Raw genomic sequence first — 23,200 nt, 5'->3', positions numbered from 1 at the left:
CCTGCAATTTTTCCACTTTCCTCTATGCCGCTGGTTTTTAACCTTAGTCTTCAAGTTCCCCAAACAGATCAGAATTCAGAATTTCCTTCAACTTGCGTAGGTGCTATAAAACAATGTCAATGGCTTGGTATTTAGGACAGCAATTTTATCTGAGGGAAAATCCCGAAACATGGCCTGTTGATGGTACTTGAGGACTGAGGTTGGCAACCACTATTTGTTGCAAAACTTCTTATGCTCAGATTCCATGGGGATCGAGAGTGAAGATCCTTTTTCAAGTCACAGATTCTCTATTGGATTCAGATATGTACTTTGATATTGCCCAACCCTGGACATTAATATTGCAAGTAATTCTTGTGTAGCTTTGAGTTATTGTCTTGCTGGGAGCCAAATGTTCTCCGTAGGCTTGGGTTTCTTGAAGGCTGTATCAGGTTTTCTGCCACAATTTCCCTGTATTTTGCTGTACTCAATCTACCTTTTATCTCACAAGCTTTCCAGGGGCTGCAGAGAAATATCCCATAAAAATAATGCCACCACCATCACCACCCTGCTTCATGGTGGAGATGTGTTCTTGATGATGTGCAGTTTTTGGCTTATGCAATTGGTCTTATGACCAAAAAGGTACATTTTGATCTTATCAGCTCAGTTGACCTCAAAGTCTCCCATGTGCCGTCTGAAAAATTGTAGATTGGATGTCATGTAAGATAAATAAAACAGTGACTTTAGTGTACCATTGTTCTGGGACCCCAAGTATTGGTGTACCGTTGTTCTGGGAACCCTAATATTGGCGTATGATTGTTCTGAAACTCCAAATATCTGTGTACCATTGTTCTAGGACTCAAAGCGTTGGTGTACCATTGTTCTGGCATCCCAAGCGTTGGTGTATCATTGTTCTGGGAGCCCAAGTGTTGGTGTACCATTATTCTGGGAACCCAATTATTAGCGTACCATTTTTCTGGAAACCCAATTATTGGTGTATCATTGTTCTCAGAGCCCAAGTGTTGGTATATCATTGTTCTGGAATCCCAAGTGTTGGTGTACTATTGTTCTGGGAACCCAATTGCTAGTGTATAATTGTTCTGGGAGCTCAAGTGTTGGCTTATCATTGTTCTGGGAGCCCAAGTGTTGGTGTATCATTGTTCTGGGGGCCGAAGTGTTGGTGTATCATTGTTCTGGGAGCCCAATTGTTATATCATTGCTCAAGTGTTGGTGTATCATTGTTCTGGGAATCCAAGTGTCAGTGTACTATTGCTCTGGGAGCCCAAGTGTTACATAGTCACATAGTTACATAGTAGGCGAGGTTGAAAAAAGACACAAGTCCATCAAGTCCAACCTATGTGTGATTATGTGTCAGTATTACATTGTATATCCCTGTATGTTGCGTTCATTTAGGTGCTTATCTAATAGTTTCTTGAAACTATCGATGCTCCCCGCTGAGACCACTGCCTGTGGAAGGGAATTCCACATCCTTGCCGCTCTTACAGTAAAGAACCCTCTACGTAGTTTAAGGTTAAACCTCTTTTCTTCTCATTTTAATGAGTGGCCACAAGTCTTGTTAAACTCTCTTCTGTGAAAAAGTTTTATTTCTATTGTAGGGTCACCAGTACGGTATTTGTATATTGAAATCATATCCCCTCTCAAGCATCTCTTCTCCAGAGAGAATAAGTTTAGTGCTCGCAACCTTTCCTCATAACTAAGATCCTCCAGACCCTTTATTAGCTTTGTTGCCCTTCTTTGTACTCGCTCCATTTCCAGTACATCCTTCCTGAGGACTGGTGCCCAGAACTGGACAGCATACTCTAGGTGCGGCCGGACCAGAGTCTTGTAGAGTGGGAGAATTATCGTTTTATCTCTGGAGTTGATCCCCTTTTTAATGCCAATATTCTGTTTGCTTTGTTAGCAGCAGCTTGGCATTGCATGCCATTGCTGAGCCTATCATCTACTAGGACCCCCTGGTCCTTTTCCATCCTAGATTCCCCCAGAGGTTCTCCCCCCAGTGTATAGATTGCATTCATATTTTTGCCACCCAAATGCATTATTTTACATTTTTCTACATTGAACCTCATCTGCCATGTAGTTGCCCACCTCATTAATTTGTTCAGATCTTTTTGCAAGGTTTCCACATCCTGCGGAGAAGTTATTGCCCTGCTTAGCTTAGTATCGTCTGCAAATACAGAGATTGAACTGTTTATCCCATCCTCCAGGTCGTTGGTGTCCCATTATTCTGGGAACCATAATATTGGCATATAATTGTTCTGAGACCAAAAATGTTTGTGTAGCATTGTTCTAGGACTCAAAGTGTTGGTGTACCATTGTTCTGGGAGACCAAGTACCGGTGTACCATTGTCCTGGGAGCCCAAGTGTTGGTGTATCATCGTTCTGGGAACCCAAGTATTGGTGTATCATTGTTTTCGAAGCCCAAGTGTTGGTGTACCATTGTCCTGGGAGCCCAAGTGTTTGTGTATAATTGTTTTGGGGGCCTAAGTGTTGGTGTACCATTGTTCTCAGAGCCCAATTGTTGGTTTATCATTGTTCTGGGAGCCCAAGTGCTGGTGTACCATTGTCCTGGGAGCCCAAGTCTTAGTGTATCGTTGTTCTGGGAGCCCAAGTGTTGGTGTATCTTTGTTCTGGGAGCCCAAGTGTTGGCGTATCATTGTTCTGGGAGCCCAAGTGTTGATGTATCTTTGTTCTGGGAGCCCAAGTGTTGGCGTATCATTGTTCTGGGAGCCCAAGTGTTGATGTATCTTTGTTCTGGGAGCCCAAGTGTTGGCGTATCGTTGTTCTGGGAGCCCAAGTGTTGGTGTATCATTGTTTTGGGAGCCCAAGTGTTGATGTATCCCTGTTCTGGGAACCTCAGTGTTGGTGTACTATTCTTGTGGGAGGCCAAGTGTTGGTGCACCATTGTTCTGGGAGCCCAAGTACCGGTGTACCATTGTTCTGGGAGCCCAAGTGTTGGCGTATCGTTGTTCTGGGAGCCCAAGTGTTGGTGTATCTTTGTTCTGGGAGCCCAAGTGTTGGCATATCGTTGTTCTGGGAGCCCAAGTGTTGGTGTATCATTGTTCTGGGAGCCCAAGTGTTGATGTATCCCTGTTCTGGGAACCTCAGTGTTGGTGTACTATTGTTCTGGGAGTCCAAGTGTTAGCGTCCCATTTTTCTGGGAGTTCTTGCATTGGCATACTGTTGTTCTGGGACCCCAGGTGTTTGTGTAAAATTGTTCTGGGACCCGATGTGTTAGTGTACCATTGTTGATGGAAACCATGCTTTGGAGTACCATTCTTCTGAACCCCAGGGGGGAGATTTTCTAAAACTGGTGCACACAGAATTTGGTGCAGCTCTGCATAGCAACCAATCAGCTTCTAGGTTTTATTGTGAAAGCTTAATTGAACAAGCTGAAGTTAAAAGCGGATTGGTTACTATGCACACCTGCACCAGATTCTGTGTGCCCAAGTTTTATTAAATCCCCCCCCCCCCCGCCCACTTCTTCGGTGGTGCAGCATTTACATGGTTGAATCAGGCAGTAAGGAGGTAACATATCCTTCATACATCTTTGAACTCCAGATATAATCTTTATTGCATACTTGTATTGGTCCAGCTTGGCACAATGTAAGTATTCTTATTACATATTACATACCTGGAATGCCACTGGGGAACCTGAAAATCACTACTACAGTGATATTTGGGACCTTCTGGCTCCTGCTCAGATTCTGTGAGCAGCTTCCGCTCTGCACACTGACCTCAGGAGACCACTCGCTCGGCACTGCCGCCATTCCTATGAGGAATGGCGGCAGTGCCGAGCGAGTGGTCTGCACCACCGCACTGCATTCACTTGCATTGCACGCAGCTGCAGACGGGTTGCGGCCTGGCTTTATTCACTTAAATAGGTCACATTTAGCATGCAGAACCGTAAATTTGGATTGGGGGGGGGGGTTGTGTACTAGGAGGGGAAATTTGTGCTAGAAGGAGTGATTTATTGGGGGGTCGATTTGCGCAGGGGGATTTGCAGAGAGAGAGGATTTGCGCTGAGAGAAATGATGGGAGGGACAAAGATTTGTACTGGGGGGGAGGATTTCAGCAGGGGGGTGGATTTGTCGTGGGAGGAGGGGGAATTTATGCTTATGGGGTAAGCATACAGATTAGTTCTCAATTTTCTTTGGGGGGGGGTTGCTAACATATAATGCTCATACATCTTGAGGTGGGGGGGTTTGCAGTTTGGCATGTTCATCCTGGGCTATAGATGAGCTTGCCCCGGCACTGGTGGTAACATGCTGTTTAATTTTTGCTGCAGCCGCAGCACATGTACAGCCCTGAGTGGATGCATACCCTGGTTCAGGCGGGTGGTTGAAAGACGGTAAACCGCAGATCAACCGCCTGGTTTTACTGCCCCCCTAGCCACACGTGTGAAGGAACCTTAAGGAGGGTTCATAATGTACAAGGACATGGTAATAAGAGATTTGGAACCATGCTTGTACTATAATGACAGCATTAATCAGAAGTGTTTCTCTTTTCCATCTCGGAAAGTTAGGAGGAATGGCTTCTGCGTAAGCAGCTTTTAGATGGAGGATGGGTGGTGTGTGTGTGTGTGGGGGCATATGGTGCCAACATTTCCGAACCTCCAGACTCCAGTGATGCAGATCCGGTCCTGCTGTACGGGGAGAAAAAAAAAAAGGATGCATACATTATTAGGAGCGGCGTATCTTTCCGTGGTTGGATGCAGTTACACACAATTCTCCAGCCCACACTCCATCTTCCCCACGCAGACTGCGCACATGTCCAGAATTCAAATATATTCCTATGAGTCACCGTGCAGAGGAGAAGGGAGAGACAGAGAGAGAAGCATCTCCTGCCTTCCTGTGTGTACACTGTGAATAGTCAACCGCTATGTGAGCATCGTCCTGAACGGAGGAAAAGAACATTTATTTTAATCCTCCCATTCATGCCTCCAGCTTGCTATTGTTAGGGACTGTCACCTTCTGCATATAACGTTGGCTTTTAAGACCACTGAGGCTGGACTGTACTGAATACCACCTGAGCACATCAATCTGTTGGGTTTTTTTCTTTTTTTTCCTTTTAAAACATGTTTTATTAAAAGTTTTAACTGAAGATCTCCTGTTATATATATATTTTTTCATTTTTCGCTCAGCTATACATAGATAGCAGCAATCGTCACCCAGTGGTGGCTGGTGAAGTTTTAGGATGGGGGGGTGCCAGACCCGTCCTTCCTTTTTGACCCCTCCCACTTCCCATAAGCCCCACCCCTTATAGAATCCACCCACTCCGTTCCCTGTATTCCACCCATAGTGTCAGGAGTATACAGCCCAGCATCACAGATAGGGTAAACAGCCCAGCATCACAGGACAGGGTATACAGCCCAGCATTACAGATAGGGTATACAGTCCAGCATCACAGATAGGGTAAACAGCCCAGCATCACAGATAGGGTATACAGTCCAGCATCACAGATAGGTTAAACAGCCCAGCATCACAGATAGGGTATACAGCTCAGGATTACAGATAGGGCATACAGCCCAGCATTACAGATAGGGTATACAGGTCAGCATTACAGATAGGGTATACAGCCTAGCATCACAGGACAGGGCATACAGCGGCTGGTGAAGTTTTAGGAAGGGGGGTGCCAGACCCCATCCTTCCTTTTTGACCCCTCCCACTTCCCATAAGCCCCACCCTTTATCGAATCCACCCACTCCCTTCCCTGTATTCCACCCATAGTGTCAGGAGTATACAGCCCAGCATCACAGGACAGGGTATACAGTCCAGCATCACAGATAGGGTAAACAGCCCAGCATCACAGGACAGGGTATACAGCCCAGCATCACCGGACAGGGTATACAGCCCAGCATCACAGATAGGGTATACAGTCCAGCATCACAGATAGGGTAAATAGCCCAGCATCACAGATAGGCTATACAGCTCATCATTACAGATAGGGTATACAGCCTAGCATCACAGAAAGGGTATACACACGGCTGGAGGAGCAGAGAGACTGAGAGAGATAGTATGATGATGATCCTTCCTCCTGTCTTGTAGTCAAACTATACAGCTATATACACCCACATCTTCCTTCCTGACTGTATATGGAGACCTTCCTCCATCATCACTGTGACTGCAGAAGTGCAGATATACATCATCTATCCTATTACTATGTATATAGCTGTATACAGGACGGATGATGTATATCCGCAGTCAGTAATGATGGAGGAAGGTCTCCATATAGAGGAAGAAAGCTGGTGGGAAGCTTCCTGTATATGGAGACCTTCCTCCATCATCACTGACTGCAGATATACTGCTATATACATAGTAACAGGACAGATGATGTATATCTGCACTTCTGCAGTCACAGTGATGATGGAGGAAGGTCTCCATATACAGTCAGGAAGGAAGATGTGGGTGTATATATACAGTCAGGTCCATAAATATTGGGACATCGACACAATTCTAATCAATGGATTTGAAATGAAATGAACAAGATGTGCTTTAACTGCAGACATACATGCCCACGCCATGACACTACCACCACCATGCTTCACTGATGAGGTGGTATGCTTTGGATCATGAGCAGTTCCTCTGGGTCAGACCCCAGATGATGCCTGTTTAGGCGAAACGCGTCGGAATTTCTTGCTGGTCCACAGTTATTGTCTCTTTTTCAAGCGCTTGTATTCCTATTGGCAAATGTAAGTGTAATACTTATGATTTTATCTGGAATAAATATCCTATACAGTATTACCCTATGTGCCCTATCTCTTTCCTTTATCTATGGTTTGGCTAATTTGCATCTGCATGTAAGCTGTGTCTACTCTGCTGAATTCAACAGAACGTCCATCCAGACACTGTATTCCATACATTGAATTGGTGCCTCATTGGTTACCTTCCAAGCTTGATTGGCTTGTCAGGTGTACACCTGTACAAGTCCAATCTTTCTGGTAAGTGACTAGTACTTTCGGTGGTGGTCTTTTCATGGTTATTCATCATTGACTTTGATGTCTGCTCAAGATTTTAATGATCGTCACATGCTTGTTTTGGATCACTCACCACAGGGATTCACCATTATATGTGGTCCCTTTTCATCACATATGGACATTTATTTTTATTGATCTTTATACTGGTCATATGTCACTTTATTTACTGTATATTTATGTCACTGTTCACATATTATTTCACTTCTTTTATTGTGACATCATTGCCGACAATGACATTCTTGGTTTTTACTTGTTTATAGTGCTGCACTCCCCCTCCTTTTTTTGACCATTTTATTTACATTGTCGTGTTGGCTGCTTTTTCATGTTTTTTTTTTGACAGCGCGGTACTCTTTGTGATTTTTTTTTTTAAACTCTAATCTGGCCTTCCTGTTTATGAGGCTCACCAATGGTTTACATCTTGTGGTGAACCCTCTGTATTCACTGTGGTGAAGTCTTCTCTTGATTGTTGACTTTGACACACATACATCTACCTCCTGGAAAGTGTTCTTGATCTGGCCAACTGTTGTGGAGGGTGTTTTATTCACCAGGGAAAGAATACTTCGGTCATCCACCACAGTTGTTTTCCGTGGTCTCCTTGGTCTTTTGGTGTTGCTGAGCTCACCAGTGCGTTCTTTCTTTTTAAGGATGTTCCAAACAGTTGATTTGGCCACACTTAATGTTTTTTTGCTATCTCTCTTATGGGTTTGTTTTGTTTTTTCAGCCTAATGAACGCTTGCTTCACTGATAGTGACAGCTCTTTGGATCTCATATTGAAAGTTGACAGCAACAGATTCCAAATGCAAATAGCACACTTGAATTGAACTCTGGACCTTTTATCTGCTCCTTTTAAATGGGATAATGAGGGAATAACACACACCTGGCCATGGAACAGCTGAGCAGCCAATTGTCCCATTACTTTTGGTCCCTTAAAAAGTGGGAGGCACATATACAAACTGTTGTAATTCCTACATTGTTCACCTGATTTGGATATAAATACCCTCAAGTTAAAGCTGAAAGTGTGCAGTTAAAGCACATCTTGTTCGTTTAATTTCAAATCCACTGTGGTGGTGTATAGAGCTAAAAAGATTAGAATTGTGTTGGTGTCCCAATATTTATGAACCTGACTGTAGCTGTACAGTTTGACTACAGGGCAGAAGCAAGGATCATCCTCATACTATCTCTCTCAGTCTCCCTGCTCCTCCAGCCACGTGATTATGCCCGGCCAAGTCTGCATTGGCTGCTCTGGTGGGGAGAGAAGTGGGGAAGCTGGGTAATGTATGCCTATGCGGAGCGGCGGCTGTCAGTGCTGGGAAAATCATCAACATTATCAATCCTCCATGTCCAGTTGAGGCCTGCAGGCGGCACTGAGAAGGACGGTTGGTGCTGCTTAGCTAAGTAGCTTAGCTTACTGTCCAATCCATCAGGCCATGCTCTCTGAGTGGTGGGGAAACCGGAAGTGACGGCTCCGTGTAAAAACCCCGCCTACCGTCCTCCGGACCCACCAATCAGGTGCAACAGGGTGGAATGGAATCATGAATGATTTGATGTAGAGTGGAACTGGGAGTGTAAACAGGATGCATGGCCCATGCCCTGTTTACAATAGAAACACCTCCCAATGAAGCCTTTCAGTCAAGCTTCTAGTGTCCATCTTTGGGGGGGCGGCGCCCGAGTGCCCCCTATTGACGGGCCGCCACTGTGACATCACCTCTTCTTCAGAGCTGTCCCCCACAGAAACTCCACCACCAGCCAACAGTGGGGATGGCACTCTTACAATGTCAATTAAAATTCTAAATGTCAACAATAACATACAAAGCCATCCACAACTCTGCCCTAATCTACATCACCAACCTCACATCAAAAGATCACCCAAAGCGTCCACTTCGCTCCTGTCAAGACTTCCTCCTCTCTAGCCCTCTAGTTACATGCTCACCTTGTCACACGCTCACTTCCAGGACTTTTCTGAAGCCTTTTTAATCCACCTTCCACTTCACTCCTCCCAAAACCTCCTGCTCTCTAGCTCCGTTGTCATCTTCTCCCATGCTTGCCTCCAGGACTTCTCCAGAGCCTCTGCCATCCACCCTCCGCTTTGCACCTCTCAAGACCGCCTGCTCTCTAGCCTCCTTGTCCTACGCTTGCCTTCAGGACATCTCCAAAGCCTTTCCCATCCTTCTTCCACTTCTCTCCTCCCAAGACATTCTGCTTTCGAGCTCCCTCATCACTTCCACCTATGCTCACCTCCAAGATTTTTTCCAGAGCCTCTTCCATACACCATACACCTTGCTTCTCTCAAGACCTCCTTCTCTCTAGCCCCCTAGTTACATGCTCGCCTCCAGGACTTTTCTAGAACCTTTCTATTACACCTTCTGCTTCGTTCCTCCCAAGACCTCCTGCTCTTTAGCTCTTTTGTCAGCTCCTCCCATGCTTGCCTCCAGGCCTTCTTCAGAGCCTCCACAGTCCACTTTGCTCCTCTCAAGACCTCCTGCCCGCTAGCTGCCTTGTCACACGCTTGCCTTCAGGAGTTCTCCAAAGCCTTTCCCATCCAACTTCCACTTCCCTCCTTCCAAGACAATCTGCTTTCGAACCCCCTCCATCACCTCCACCTATGCTTGTCTCCAGGGATTCTCCAGAGTCTCTTCCATCCACCATTAACTTTGCTCCTCTCAAGACCCCCTGCCTTTTAGCCTCCTTGTCACACGCTTGCCTCCAGGATTTCTCCAGAGCCTTTCCCATCCACCTTCCACTTTTCTCCTCCCAAGACCTCCTGCTCTTGAGCTCCCTTGTCATCTCCTTTCATGCTTGCCTCCAAGATTTCTCCAGAGCCCCCTCCATCCACCCTCCACTTTGCCTATCTAAAGACCTTCTTCTCTCTAGCCCCCTTGTTACATGCTCACCTCCAAGACTTATCTAGAACCTTTCTATTACACCTACTGCTTTGTTCTTCCCAAGACCTTCTGCTCTCTAGCTCTTTCATCAGCTTCTCCCACGCTTGCCTCCAGGACTTCTCCAGAGCCTCCACTGTCCAGTTTGCTCCTCTCAAGACCACCTGCCCTTTAGCTCCCTTGTCACACACTTGCTTCCAGGACTTCACCAAAGCCTTTCCCATCCACCTTCCACTTCCCTCCTCCCAAGTCAATCTGCTTTCGAGTCCTACTCCATCACCTCCACCTATGCTCACCTCCAGGATTTCTCCAGAGTCTCTTCCACCCACCATTCACTTTGCTCCTCTCAAGACCTTACTTCTCTCTAGCCCCCTTGTTACATGCTTACCTACCTCCATAACTTTTCTAGAACCTTTTTATTCCACCTTCTGCTTTTCTCCTCCCAAGAACTCCTGCTCACTAACTATTTTGTCAGCTCCTCCGAATGCTTGCCTCCAGGACTTCTCCAGAGCCTCCACTTTGCTCCTCTCAAGACCTCCTCCCCTCTAGCCTCCTTGTCACACACATGCCTCCAGGACTTCTCCATAGCCTTTCCCATCCATTTTGCTCCTCCCAAGACCTCCTTTTCTCTAGCCCCCTTGTTACATGCTCACCTTCAGGACTTCTCTAGAGACTTCTATTCCACCTTCTGCTTCGCTCCTCCCAAGACCTCCTGCTCTCTAGCTTCCTCATCACCTCATCCCATGCTTGCCTTCAGGACTTTTCCAGAGCCTCCACATACAACCTTCACTTTGCTCCTCTCAAGACCTCCTGCTCACTAGCCTCCTTGTCGCATGCTCATCTCCAGGACTTGTCTAGAGCCTTTCTATTCCACCTTCCACCTTCCACTTCACTCCTCCAAAGACCTCTCGCTCTCTAGCTTCCTCGTCACTTCTTTCCATGCTTGCCTCCAGGACTTTTCCCATCCTCTAGAACCCCCCACCCCAATCTCACATAGTTACATAGCTAGTCAGGTTGAAAAAGACACAAATTCATCTACCGTATTTATCGGCGTATAACCCGCGCTGGCATATAACACGCACCCCAAGTTTAGAAGGAAAAAAACTTTTAGGAGGGAAATTTAAGGAAAAAAAACTTGCATTTTAAATGCCCATCAATGCAGTCTTATCAGTGTCCATCTGCAGCCTTGCCCATCAGTGACGGGACAAGGTCATCTAGTGCCCAGGGCGAACATATCAAACTGCGCCCCCCAAGATGTATGAGCATTAAGTTTAAGCATAATTTCCCCCTCCTCCCAGTACAAATCTGCCCCCTGCTGAAACCCCCTCTCTTAGCACAACTCTTCTACCCCAAAATCCCCCCCTCAGCACAAATCTTCTCCCCCCCCATCACCCCTCCCAACACAAACCCTCCTAAATCACTCTTAACAGTCCCCCCCCCACACACAAATTCCCCCAACTAGAATAAAACTCCCTGCCACTCTGCCAAATTCCCCCTTCCAACACAAATCCCCTTCCCCCAATCTCCTTGTGGTGCCCCCCCACCTCAGATGATACCACAGTGCCCAGGGCAGCCGCCCCTCCTGCCCACCCCTTGTCCCGGCCCTGTTGCCCATCATTGCAGAATGATCAGTGTCCATCTGCAGCCTTGCCTATCATTGCAGAATGAATTGTCTTGTATGACTTGTATATGACTTGTATAGCGCTGCAATTGCGAACTGAATCGCCTCAGTGTCCAGTGTCCATTTGCAGCCTTGCCCATCATTGCAGAATGATCAGTGTCCATCTGCAGCCTTGCCCAACAGTGTCCATCTGCAGCCTTGCCCAACAGTGTCCATCTGCAGCCTTGCAACACAGTGTCCATCTGCAGCGTTGCCCAAAATTGCAGCATGATCATTTTTAAATGTTACCGCTGCCGAGATAGACAGAGCCGGATGTCCTGTGTACTCGGCTCCTCTCGGCTCCTCTTGGCTCATCTCGCAGTCCCGCCCAGTCCCGCCCCTTGGTCCGGCTCCTGTGATGGACACAACACCAGTCCAATGGTGGGACGTAAATGCTAGGAGGGGGGACTGGGCGTGACTGCGAGCGGAGCTGAGTGGAGCCGAGCCTAGCCGAGTACACGGTACACTGAGTTCTGTTTATTTCGGCAGCGCTCATTCCCTCCTTCCCCTCCGAGGCAGCGGTTCGGCATATACCACGCACCCACGATTTTTCCCTGATTTTAAGGAGAAAAAAGTGCGTGTTATACGTTGATAAATACGGTATTTCAACCAATACAAAAAAAATACATATGTAGAAAATGTCAATATATATAACCCTATACCTACTGTTTATGCAGAGGAAAAACCCTATAAAGCATGATCCAATTTGTTCCCAAGGGGAAAAAATTCCTTCCTGGGATGTTTCAACAATCTCTGGTGTTATTACCCATAAATAATAATATCCAGTCATATTTCATGCATGTAGGAATACATCCAGCTCATTTTTAAAACAATCTACCTAGCTGGCCAGAACTAGTTCTTGAGGGAGTCTGTTCCACATTTTCACAGCTCTTACTGGGAAGAAGCTTTTCCATATGTTCAGGTTAAATCTATGTTAACGTAAAGAGTGCCCCCTAGACCTCTAATAACCAGAAAGTGAATAAATCTTCACCAAGTTTATTATATAAGCGAAATTAAACCCAGTAGTCCAAAATCAATGAAAAACATAAAAGAACAATGCAATACCCGCCATACAATTAATAAATAGTTGATAGCATCATCTAATTGTCCTTACTTATTTTCCCACTATCCTTTCATTTTTGTTTTTCCATTGCGGGTGATGAGGGAACCATGTTCGATTGTTCCTATCAGTAAGGGCTTGTTTACACATGTGGCAAGGACTGATGCGTCTCTGAAAAGCCATCCACATTCTGATCACTATCATAGGTATTCCACAAGTGGTGAAGAGTTGATATGTCACCTGCTCATCGCCAGTTTTAACCCCCTAAACCCCCCACCACGGATCTTGAATGGGTTTTGATCGGCGGGTGGTAGTACCCGCTGTACATGACAGGGGTTTTAATTCCTGCCACAACCACACGGGGGGGGGGTGTAATGGTAACAGCTTGGCTCGACTGCATATTTTTACTGCCTCACAACCTCAAGGGTAAACAAGCCCTAGGAAATTAGAAGTGCAGGGAACATCTGTAGGGCTTCCTAACATCGCTCTTTTGTATCTTCCAGCCCTTTGTCCTTTCCACCAGCAGGAGACAGAAAACTGGGCTTTGCAGTCTTTCCTTAGCCATTGTAAAGAGACACAGGAGGGCGCAAACTCCTAATACGTTACAAGCACCAAATTTTATTTAATAAAAAATGGCAAAAACATACTTACACACATGAGAAGGTACAAGCATATCCAAACTCAACTCCAGCTAAGGTGATGCCCAAATGACTGCAGTTGAAGAGGGGATGCTTTTCGGGGGGACAAGGCCCCTTCCACAGCCATGTAGCAGCACACAAACCCCTAAAAAAAGCCAGGGGGCCAACCTGACTACATATTCATGGAAGGAAATGTAGCGGGAAGACCATTTCCTGTGACACCTTTCTAAGTGCATTCACTTTAGAGGGATCTCCTCTAACTACCTGCTGAATCTCCAGGCCAGGAATTGAAGGCCTACTCTAAATTTGTAAAGAGTAGTTTTTAATTTTGGATAGACTAGAGAAGAGTTTTATTTTTTTTGTTTTTATTGTGGAATTGTGGAAACACAACAGGAAATAAAAGGAAATCTCAAAAAAATTGAAGGGAGATTCCTCTTAATTGAGGTATCCCCAGCTGGGAGATTTTCCCACACCTTCTGTTCTGTTGACCGCTGTAAAATCTTGGTTTCTCCATCACGTTCTGCGAACACAATGATATCTACACCATGGATTCGCAATTATATAAAGATCTGAAATGATGGGACTTTGAGTTCTTTGTAAGTCAAAACAATGGGAGCAGCTATGACTTTATGAAATGTATGACCTGGGGCTCAAACGTGGGCCTTCACTTTTAATGGTCTTTCTGTGTGATGCTAATTGATGCTTTCCCCCTTTAGGTCCATCCATGACAGGTCCTTCCCAGCAGACATGGGTTCCGTGGATGAGGCAGATGACCAGCAGCACCTGCAGGCCGGGATGGAGCATTCCCAGGATGTGGCGGGCGATGGGCAGTATAGCTGGGCCGCGCTCTGGAATATATTGACCATTGGGGGCAGTATCTGCCTCCTTGTACTCTCACAGATACTGGTAAGTCAGCAATGCAATCCAACTCGCAAGTCACTTACAGCAGTGGTTCTCAACCTCCGTCTTCAACTACCCCCAACGGGCCATGTTTTCAGGTTTTTCTTTACTTTGCACAGCTGCTTTAAATGTATATCAACGACATGGTATTGATAAGAGCTATTTTATCTAAGGGAAGTTCCCAAAACATGGCCCGTTGGGGGTACTTGAGGACCGATATTGAGAACCACTGACTTACAGTATAATATAAACAATACAGCCTGAGCAATTTTTTTTTTCTGGTTTTTATGAAGTGAAAAGAGTTAGAGTCTCGTCTGTGCTTCTAGCTAGAGAGTTTCAACCCATCTCATTTGTTATAAAATTCCCAAAACTATTGTTCCATGACAGCCTTGTGTCAGAGGAGATGGGTTTTATGATGCTGGCTGTCATTGAGTCTAAAAGACTGAGGACATCTAGTGGCAGAAGTGAATCACTGCAACTGCAGCTAAATCTACTGTTTTATTTTTTTCTGCTAGGGCTTGTTCACACAGGTGTCCGGGGGGGTAAAAACAGGCAGTTAAGCATGCACGTTTACATATGCTGTGATGCTTACTTTAATTTGGTTTTTGGTAATTTAATTTTACACATTTGGCACACACTGGTATTTATGCCTGTTTCACACGACGGGCTTTAGCGATGGGCTCTGGCGTGTTTGGATCAAACCCCTGCCAGGAAGCCGGCAGTGCACACCACCAATCATAGGCAGCATGTGTATGTGCAGCTGCCCGTCCAGAAATGCCTCACTGCCTATGACTGGCGGTGTGCAGAGACGGCTTTCTGGCAGGTTCGATCCAAACACGCCCGAGCCCATCACTATATAAGAGCAGTGTGACCAGCAAGCTTTGGCAAACCAGGGGCAAAGCTTTCAGTGAGCTTTGTTGAAGCTTTTACAGTACCACTCAGCTCCAGTTTGTAAATGCTGAGCACAAATGATAATAGAGCGCTGATTGCCACTTTAAACAAGCTGCTAGCAGGCTTCAGAACTCCTCGAAGCTTGTTGAAAGTCTGCCTAAGCCCGCTAGCAGTTTGTTTAAAGTGACAATCAGCACTTCCGTTAGAATCTGTGTTCAGCAAATTACAAACTGGAGCTGAATGGTAATTTTAAAGCTTAAACAAATCTTGCAAAAGGCTCGCTGTTCACACGGCTTTTATACAAGCTGAAGCCCGTGTGAAACCAAAAAGCTGGCGTTTGTGGTGCATTTTTTAACGCCCCTCTAACACCTCGTATAGCAGTCTGCAATTGATGATATGGACAGAGCACAGAGCTGTTCACATTATCAAAACATGAAAAGTTTGTGTTGCGTCGTGTCGCGTCACCACACTTCAAAAGTGAAGCTACATGTAGAGTCTGGAAGGAGTTGAAGCATCTCAACGCCTTCCATTCAAGTCTAAGTTAACGCGCCATAAATGCGCCAGCATGCTTTTGCGATATGTTAGACCTTGTTCAAAAACAGGCGCCCGGGGTGCGTTTTTAACGCTCCGTTAATGCACCTCGAACGCGCATGGGACGTTTCGGGAGCATTCTTAACGTGCCTTTAAATGTGTATCAAACGCATCGAACAACTCACATTAACGCTATAGGAGCATTTGCTCAGCGTCAGTATTTTGAGCAAGTGTGAACAAAGTCAAAAGAAGGAGAAAAAGAAGTAAAAACACTGCGATTCGCTGTAACAAAACATCACGTCGCCCTCACACAACGCACTCCAACGCGCACGCACCTGTTATAAGAGCCATAGAACGCACCCACTGGTGCGAGCGGTCCCTTGAATCTGCGTCACGCTGCGATCTCCTTCTACTATGACTGTGCGTCTGTAATGAAACAATGTCATTTAGTCCAGACTTCTGGGAAATTAGCCTAACAGCTGTGCTGCACGTGAACATAGCCGAGCGCAGCGCATTACACCAAACAGCTCTGCTACAATGTAATTCACTTACGGGAATGTAAGACTACGCCGCCATTAGCAGCGGTGGAGAGATTCCGTGGTGAGATGGGGAGGGGGGGTACAGAAAAGCCTTATCATTTTCCAGAAGATTCTAAATGAGATTTACAAAATAGACCATCTGGCGCCTCTAAGGCAACCTATGATTCAAATAAGATCAGATCCCGACCGGCGAGGGCTGATTAATGTCATTTGTGCGGAGTCCTCCACCTCTCGCCCTAGGTAATACATTTTTCCAGGTCAGCTTCAATTATCCTAAATGTATTATGTTATTCCGCTCTCCAATGTACATTAGGGGGAAAATAATCAACGGAGAGGCTAATGGTGTGCATTTATTCAGGCAGAATAGGAATCAATTCCCCCGTTTGGCCAACTAGCGACCTACACTATATTACCAAAAGTATTGGGACGCCTGCCTTTGCACGCACATGAACTTTAATGGCATCCCAGTCTTAGTCCGTAGGGTTCAATATTGAGTTGGCCCACCCTTTGCAGCTATAACAGCTTCAACTCTTCTGGGAAGGCCGTCCACAAGGTTTAGGCGTGTGCCTATGGAAATGTTTGACCATTCTTCCAGAAGAGCATTTGTGAGGTCAGGCACAGATGTTGGGCGAGAAGGCCTGGCTCGCAGTCTCCGCTCTCATTCACCCCAAAGCTGTCAGGTTGAGGTCAGGACTCTGTGCAGGCCAGCCAAGTTCCTCCACCCCAAACCCCAAAATGTTAAAAAAAAACAAGAGCCGGTTTTTGAAAAGTCCTTTATAAAAAAAGAAACCCCAAGCTGTCTTCTCCCGGTGCTGTCTTCTCCCAGCGCCGTCTTCTCCTGGTGCCGTGGTCTCCTGGACAACACGTGACGTCACAAGGGGCTGTCTCTACAGGTGACGTCATCTTATGGCCACGCCCCATGGCTATATAAGAAGAAGAGCGTCCTTTCGCTTGTTTTTAGCAGGTAACTAGTGGTGAGGAAGAAGACAGCACAAAAAGAGAGCTCGGGGAGAAGACAGCACCAGGAGAAGACAGCCCCAGGAGAAGACAGCACCAGGAGAAGACAGCCCCAGGAGAAGACAGCCCCAGGAGAAGACAGCACCAGGAGAAGACAGCCCCGGGAGAAGACAGCACTGGGAGAAGACAGCCCCGGGAGAAGACAGCCCCAGGAGAAGACAGTACCAGGAGAAGACAGCCCTGGGAGAAGACAGCCCCGGGAGAAGACAGCTCCAGGAGAAGACAGCCCCGGGAGAAGACAGTACCGGGAGAAGACAGCACCGGGAGAAGACAGCCCCAGGAGAAGACAGTACCAGGAGAAGACAGCCCTGGGAGAAGACAGCCCCGGGAGAAGACAGTACCAGGAGAAGACAGCCCTGGGAGAAGACAGCCCCGGGAGAAGACAGCTCCAGGAGAAGACAGCACAGGGAGAAGACAGTAGCGGGAGAAGACAGCTCCAGGAGAAGACAATCCCGGGAGAAGACAGCCCCGGGAGAAGACAGCCCTGGGAGAAGACAGCACTGAGAGAAGGCAGTACCGGGAGAAGACAGCTCCGGGAGAAGAAAGCTCTGGGAGAAGGCAGCACCAGGAGAAGACAGTACCGGGAGAAGACAGCTCTGGGAGAAGACACAGCACCGGGAGAAGACAGCTCCAGGAGAAGTCAGCTCGGGGAGAAGACAGTCCCGGGTGAAGACAGTCCCGGGAGAAGACAGTCCCGGGAGAAGACAGCTCCGGGAAAAGTCAGCTCGGGTTGAATACAGCTCGGGGCTTCTTTTTTAATAAAGGACTTGTCAAAAACTAGCTCTTGTTTTTTTTTACATTTCACTGCTTTTTGGGGTGAACCCTTGTTAAAGGGGGCTTCCAGATTGCGATAAGCCCCCTGCCTGCTCACTCCGACAACCACAGCCCAGGGTTGTCGGGAAGAGGCCCTTGTCCCCATCATAATGGGGGCAAGGTGCTTTGGGGGGGGCAAAGCACCCATCCCCCCATGTTGAGGATATGCGGCCTGGCATGGTTTAGGGGGGTGCTCACTTTTCCCCTCCCTTTCCTGACCTGCCAGGCTGCATGCTCGGATAAGGGTCTGGTATGGATTCTTGTGGGGGACCCCATGCCATTTTTTTCACAATTTTTTATTTTACATTCAGTTGTCAGCGGGGAACCCCGCTGACAGCTGATGACTCATCGGTTGTTAAGGACGAAGCGGTTGGCTTCCCGGCCCCCCTCCTTAGCAACCAGCTATATACAGTATTAAACAGAAAAATAAACAGCGCAAAACATATCAAAAATCGCATCACAAACACAACACATGCGTTTCTGGTGTGATTTCATTGAGCTTTCATTCACATAGGCCACTTTGACATGCGATTTGACAAGTCAAATCGCATGCCAAATCCAAACCTATTGCCGGCAACGGCACTATCCGTATAGTTCCTGTACTACTTTTGGCAACTTCAGGGACTATTTTAATAGACATCTGTGCATGAACCCGCACAGATGTCTCTCAAATCGCCCCCCGAAATCGGACTGAATTGCTAGTTTCAGCTGAACTCGTACAATTTCAAACCCGCATTCAGTGTGAACCTAGGCTGAAGTCTACTACACGCAAAACACGGGGGAAAAAAAGTCCCTGACCCTTTCCAAAAACGCACCAGCTGCAAAACGCATAGATGTGAATGTGTACCATAGGAAACCATGTTAAATGGACCGTAGTGTGTTTCTGCAAAACGCACTAAAAACTGCATAGGTGTGAACCTAGGGTGAATGAAAATGCTGCTGTCCAAGGCTGGCTACTTTGCCCCTCCATAGATACAGTAGAGGAGAGAATGTAGCCACCCTAAGACAGGAGGTGTGTTACTGGCCGATCACCACATAAAAATAAAGGAATAAAAGCTTGAAAAAAAAAGAATACGAATGCAGCCACCACATCCACTGATTGATATGCTACAATATACAATTTTTATTTTTGGGGTTAGCGATGCTTTAAAGCAATTATTTTTTTCTATCTGATTCATTTTCTTAGGATCTAACAACCTTGCAAAATGGATTCTGGAAAATCGAGATGTCTGGCTTTGTGTTGGTGATCATCTTCTTTGTTGCGGCGCTCATCGGTACCATGGTGAGTCAAACGTGTATTCTAGAAGACATTCTGCACAAGATACATCTTTTGTCACGCCCCCAGTCATTATGTCATCACTATGGATAGAAAGAATCAGACCTTGAAAACTTGACCTGCCAACCTAAACTTTCCAAACACTTGCAGAAACCTATTCCTCGAAATGTGTGGTTTGTTTGGGTTTTGAATCGAAATTCGAATGAAATTTGGAGATTCAGATGTACCTGAATCTCCAAATCACAATAGTAACAAATTTCAACTAATCCGAATGAAATTATGACGACAACAAAAAATGTATTCGTATTCATCCAGATGACATTATGCGATAGTTTGGGTCTTTTGTTAATGTTTAAAGGATCTGAAATAATGTAACAGCATAACAAAGGATCCGAATTGAATCCAACCATTCATTTTGGTTCTAATGAGCGTAGAGTGAATATTCAATATTATGTTTAGGCAGAATGGGGGAACCAAAAGCTGTTGCAAGTACATGTAGGCACTTGTGAATGCCTGCACTCTATACCTGTCTAAGATCTATTTTTATTTTTTTTGTCCATTTGTTTTTAATATGGGAAAAGCAACAGGAAGCGTTAGCACACCCCAAAGTGGGCTGTGTACTGGAGATAGGCAGGAACTGAGCCAGGACCTATAGTAGGGAGATCTAACTACGGGTGTCCACTGTCTGCTGGCCATCTCTTTCCACGACTTCCTGCATTCCCTTCAAGCTTTGCAGCTTCTCCTCAATTTCTAAGGACTACATATCCCATGGTACCTTGCTGCCTGCAAGCTATAATTCCTGTACTGACTCCGCCTCCTGACACTCTTCCTCTCAGCTCCTTTGTAGTTCAGAAGGCAGGTCCTATGAAATGTGAAACACAGAAGTGCCTAACTACAGGTCATAGTGACTACGTGTCCCAGAATTCAATGAAGTCATTGTGGGGGGATCTTCACAAAGGAAGTTTACAAACTTCAAGATCACTCAGAGTAATAGGAGTAGGCTAGAAATAATAGAAATCCTGTGTGGAAATGAGAATAGGCAGTCCCCAGGTTACAAACAAGATCGGGTCCGTAGGTTTGTCATAGCTCCCAACTGTCCCGGATTTGGAGCGATGTCCCTCTGTCCCTCATTCCTCCTCATTTGTCCCTCATTTTGGTCTGATTTATATAGTTGTATATAAAATGCACTTTTTATCTTTCAAAAAGTATTTCCCAGTGCTAAACCTTTCATCCAAGTATCCAAAAATCCAAAAATTGCTGCAATTGTTAATTTTAAAAGCCAATATAAAGGAATATTAGTGGTAAAAAAAGGACTTGTGGATTTTATTAAAGCGGGGGTCCACCTAAACCGCCAAAAAAAAAAAATATTAAAAGCCAGCAGCTACAAATACTGCAGCTGCTGACTTTTAATAAATGGCCACTTACCTGTCCCGGGGTCCAGCGATGTTGGCAGGCAACGCCGAGAACCCGCTCAGTTCTCGGCAGCTGCCGCCGCCATCCTAGGTGAGGGAATCAGGAAGTGAAGCATTGCGGCTTCACTTCCCGGTTCCCTACTGCGCATGCTCGAGTCGCGCTGCGCATCGTAACTGGTCCCCGCTATCTCCTGGGAGCTGTGTGTTTCCCAGGAGACAGCGCGGAGGGACAGGAAGAGGCATAGACTCCCATGGGAGTCTATGCCGGAAGTGGGTGCAAATACCTGTCTTAGACAGGTATCTGCACCCCCCTCCCCCCTGAAAGGTGCCAAATGTGACACCGGAGGGGGGGAGGGTTCCGAAAAGCGGAAGTTCCATTTTTGTGTGGAACTCCGCTTTAACCTTTTTTTTTTTTTTATGTCCCCTTTAAGGGGCGTGGCAGGGGGCGTGTCCTATGCCTAGATATGTGTTGCTTGTAGGTGTCCCTCATTCCCATCTCAAAATGTTGGGAGGTATGGCATTGCTCCCAACTGTCCCTGATTTTGAGGGACTGTCCCTGATTTGGAGCAATGTCCTTCTGTCCCTCATTCCTCCTCATTTGTCCCCCATTGTGGTCTGATTTATAGAGTTGTATACAAAATGTACTTTTTATCTTTCAAAAAGTGTTTCCCGGTGCTAAACCTTTCATCTAAATTCTAAATTGCTGCATTTTTCAATTTTAAAAGCCAATATAAAGGAATAGTAGTGGTAAAAAAAAAGCACTCGTGGGTTTAATTAACCTTTTTTTTTTTTTTTTTTCCCCTTTAAGGGGGTGTGGCAGGAGGCGTGTCCTATGCCTACATACGTTTGCTAGTAGGTGTCCCTCATTCCAATCTCAAAATGTTGGGAGGTATGGGGAGGTATGCACCAGCCACCACTGGTACAGACAAGCAGCTGCCTACAAAATGGGCATGCACCATTTTTGGCAATGCAGCACACCAAAATGCAGCATTGGATCTGCATTGCCATCAGTGCAAAAAAAAAAATGGCACCACAATGCGCTAACGCACTTAACCACTTCAGCCCTGGAAGATTTGGCTGCTCAAAGACCAGGCCATTTTTTTGCGATTCGGCACTGCGTTGTTTTAACTGACAATTGCGCGGTCGTCCGATGTTGTACCCAAACAAAATTGAGGTCCTTTTTTTCCCCACAAATAGAACTTTCTTTTGGTGGTATTTGATCATCTCTGCGTTTTTTATTTTTTGCGCTATAAACAAAAAAAGAGCGACAATTTTGAAAAAAAACACAATATTTTGTACTTTTTGCTATAATAAATATCTCCATTTTTTTTTAAAAAAGCTAATTTTTTCTTCAGTTTAGGCCGAAGTGTATTCTTCTACATATTTTGGGTAATAAAAATCGCAAATAAGCGTATATTAATTGGTTTGCGACAAAGTTATAGCGTTTACAAAATAGGGGATAGATTTATGGCATTTTTATTATTATTTTTTTTTTTTTTACTAGTAATGGTGGTGATCTGCGATTTTTATCGGGACTGCGACATTATGGCGGACACATCGGACACTTTTGACACATTTTTGAAACCATTGACAATTATACAGCGATCAGTGCTATAAAAATGCACTGATTACTGTGTAAATGTCACTGGCAGGGAAGGGGTTAACACTAGGGGGCGATCAAGGGGTTAACTGTGTTCCCTGACTGTGTGTTCTAACTGTGGGGGGAGGGGACTGGCTATAGGAGATGACAGATCGTGGTTCCTCGCTACTAGGAAGTCACGATCTGCCTCTCCTCAGCTTACAGAACAGGGATTTGTGTGTTTACACAGGCACGTCCCTGTTCTGCCTCTCGTGCCCGTGATCGCGTGCGCCCGGCGGTCATCGCGACCTCCTGTCAGAAGCATAGGCACTAGGGTTGCCACCTGTCCGGGATTCACCTGGACAGTTCAGATTTGGAATCATACGTCCGGGTTTCAGACCGCCTGAAACCCGGACACATTATTCAGACCGGACTATGGCTTCCCAGCAGGGTTGCTGGCTGCAGTTGTTTAAGCCGAGAGTGTCTGTTATACTCTCTATCACGCTGCCCAAAAGCCATCACTAACAATCCCCCCCCACACACACAAACGGGAGAGGAGAGAGGGCTTGATCTGCTCCTCTTCCTCCCGCCCCTACCCCTCTGCGACTGCGCTCAACTCTTCAATCCCAGGGCGCTGTGCCTCAGAAAAGGAAAGTGGGGGCCAGAAATTTGAAGTCCAGCAGCCTCGGCTACATCTGGATGAGAGGTGCTGACTACCAGGGGGTGAGTGAGCTCACCATCCATCCCTGTCTGTGACTGAAGTCTCTCCTCTTCTCTCTCCTGCCTCTGAGTGAGTACACTAAGGGAAATCAGGGTTCTCAGAGCACCCCTTACATCAGAGTTCCCCTTTACACCAGAGGCCGCAGTGTTCCCGCTTACAACAGAGTCCTCTCCGTACATCAGAGTTCTCAGTGTTCCCCCCTTAGATCAGGGTTCCCAGAGCATCCCTTATGTCAGAGTCTGCAGAGTCCCCCCTTACAGTGCATGAGTTCAGATGTAAAAGGGGAGCTCTTGCGATTACCTTCATTTGATTAG

General features: G+C 46.2%; 1 protein-coding gene across 3 annotated transcripts in view; it reads left to right on the top strand.

Moving 5' to 3' along the window:
• PTPN5 (protein tyrosine phosphatase non-receptor type 5) overlaps window positions 1-23,200 on the top strand; it is a 74,080-nt gene that overhangs the window by 16,580 nt on the left and 34,300 nt on the right. For all 3 annotated transcript variants that reach the window (XM_073604125.1, XM_073604123.1, XM_073604124.1), the window contains 2 exons: window positions 13,924-14,113; window positions 19,085-19,180. In XM_073604125.1, the coding sequence (XP_073460226.1) occupies window positions 13,955-14,113; window positions 19,085-19,180 (255 nt within the window). In that variant the 5' untranslated portion in view covers window positions 13,924-13,954. The remainder of the gene's footprint in view (window positions 1-13,923; window positions 14,114-19,084; window positions 19,181-23,200) is intronic.

Source organism: Aquarana catesbeiana, linkage group LG11 (genome assembly GCF_042186555.1).
Source record: "Aquarana catesbeiana isolate 2022-GZ linkage group LG11, ASM4218655v1, whole genome shotgun sequence".
Lineage (NCBI taxonomy): Eukaryota > Metazoa > Chordata > Amphibia > Anura > Ranidae > Aquarana > Aquarana catesbeiana.
Note: the sequence above shows the minus strand (reverse complement) of the source record. Positions and strands in the feature narration are given on the sequence as shown.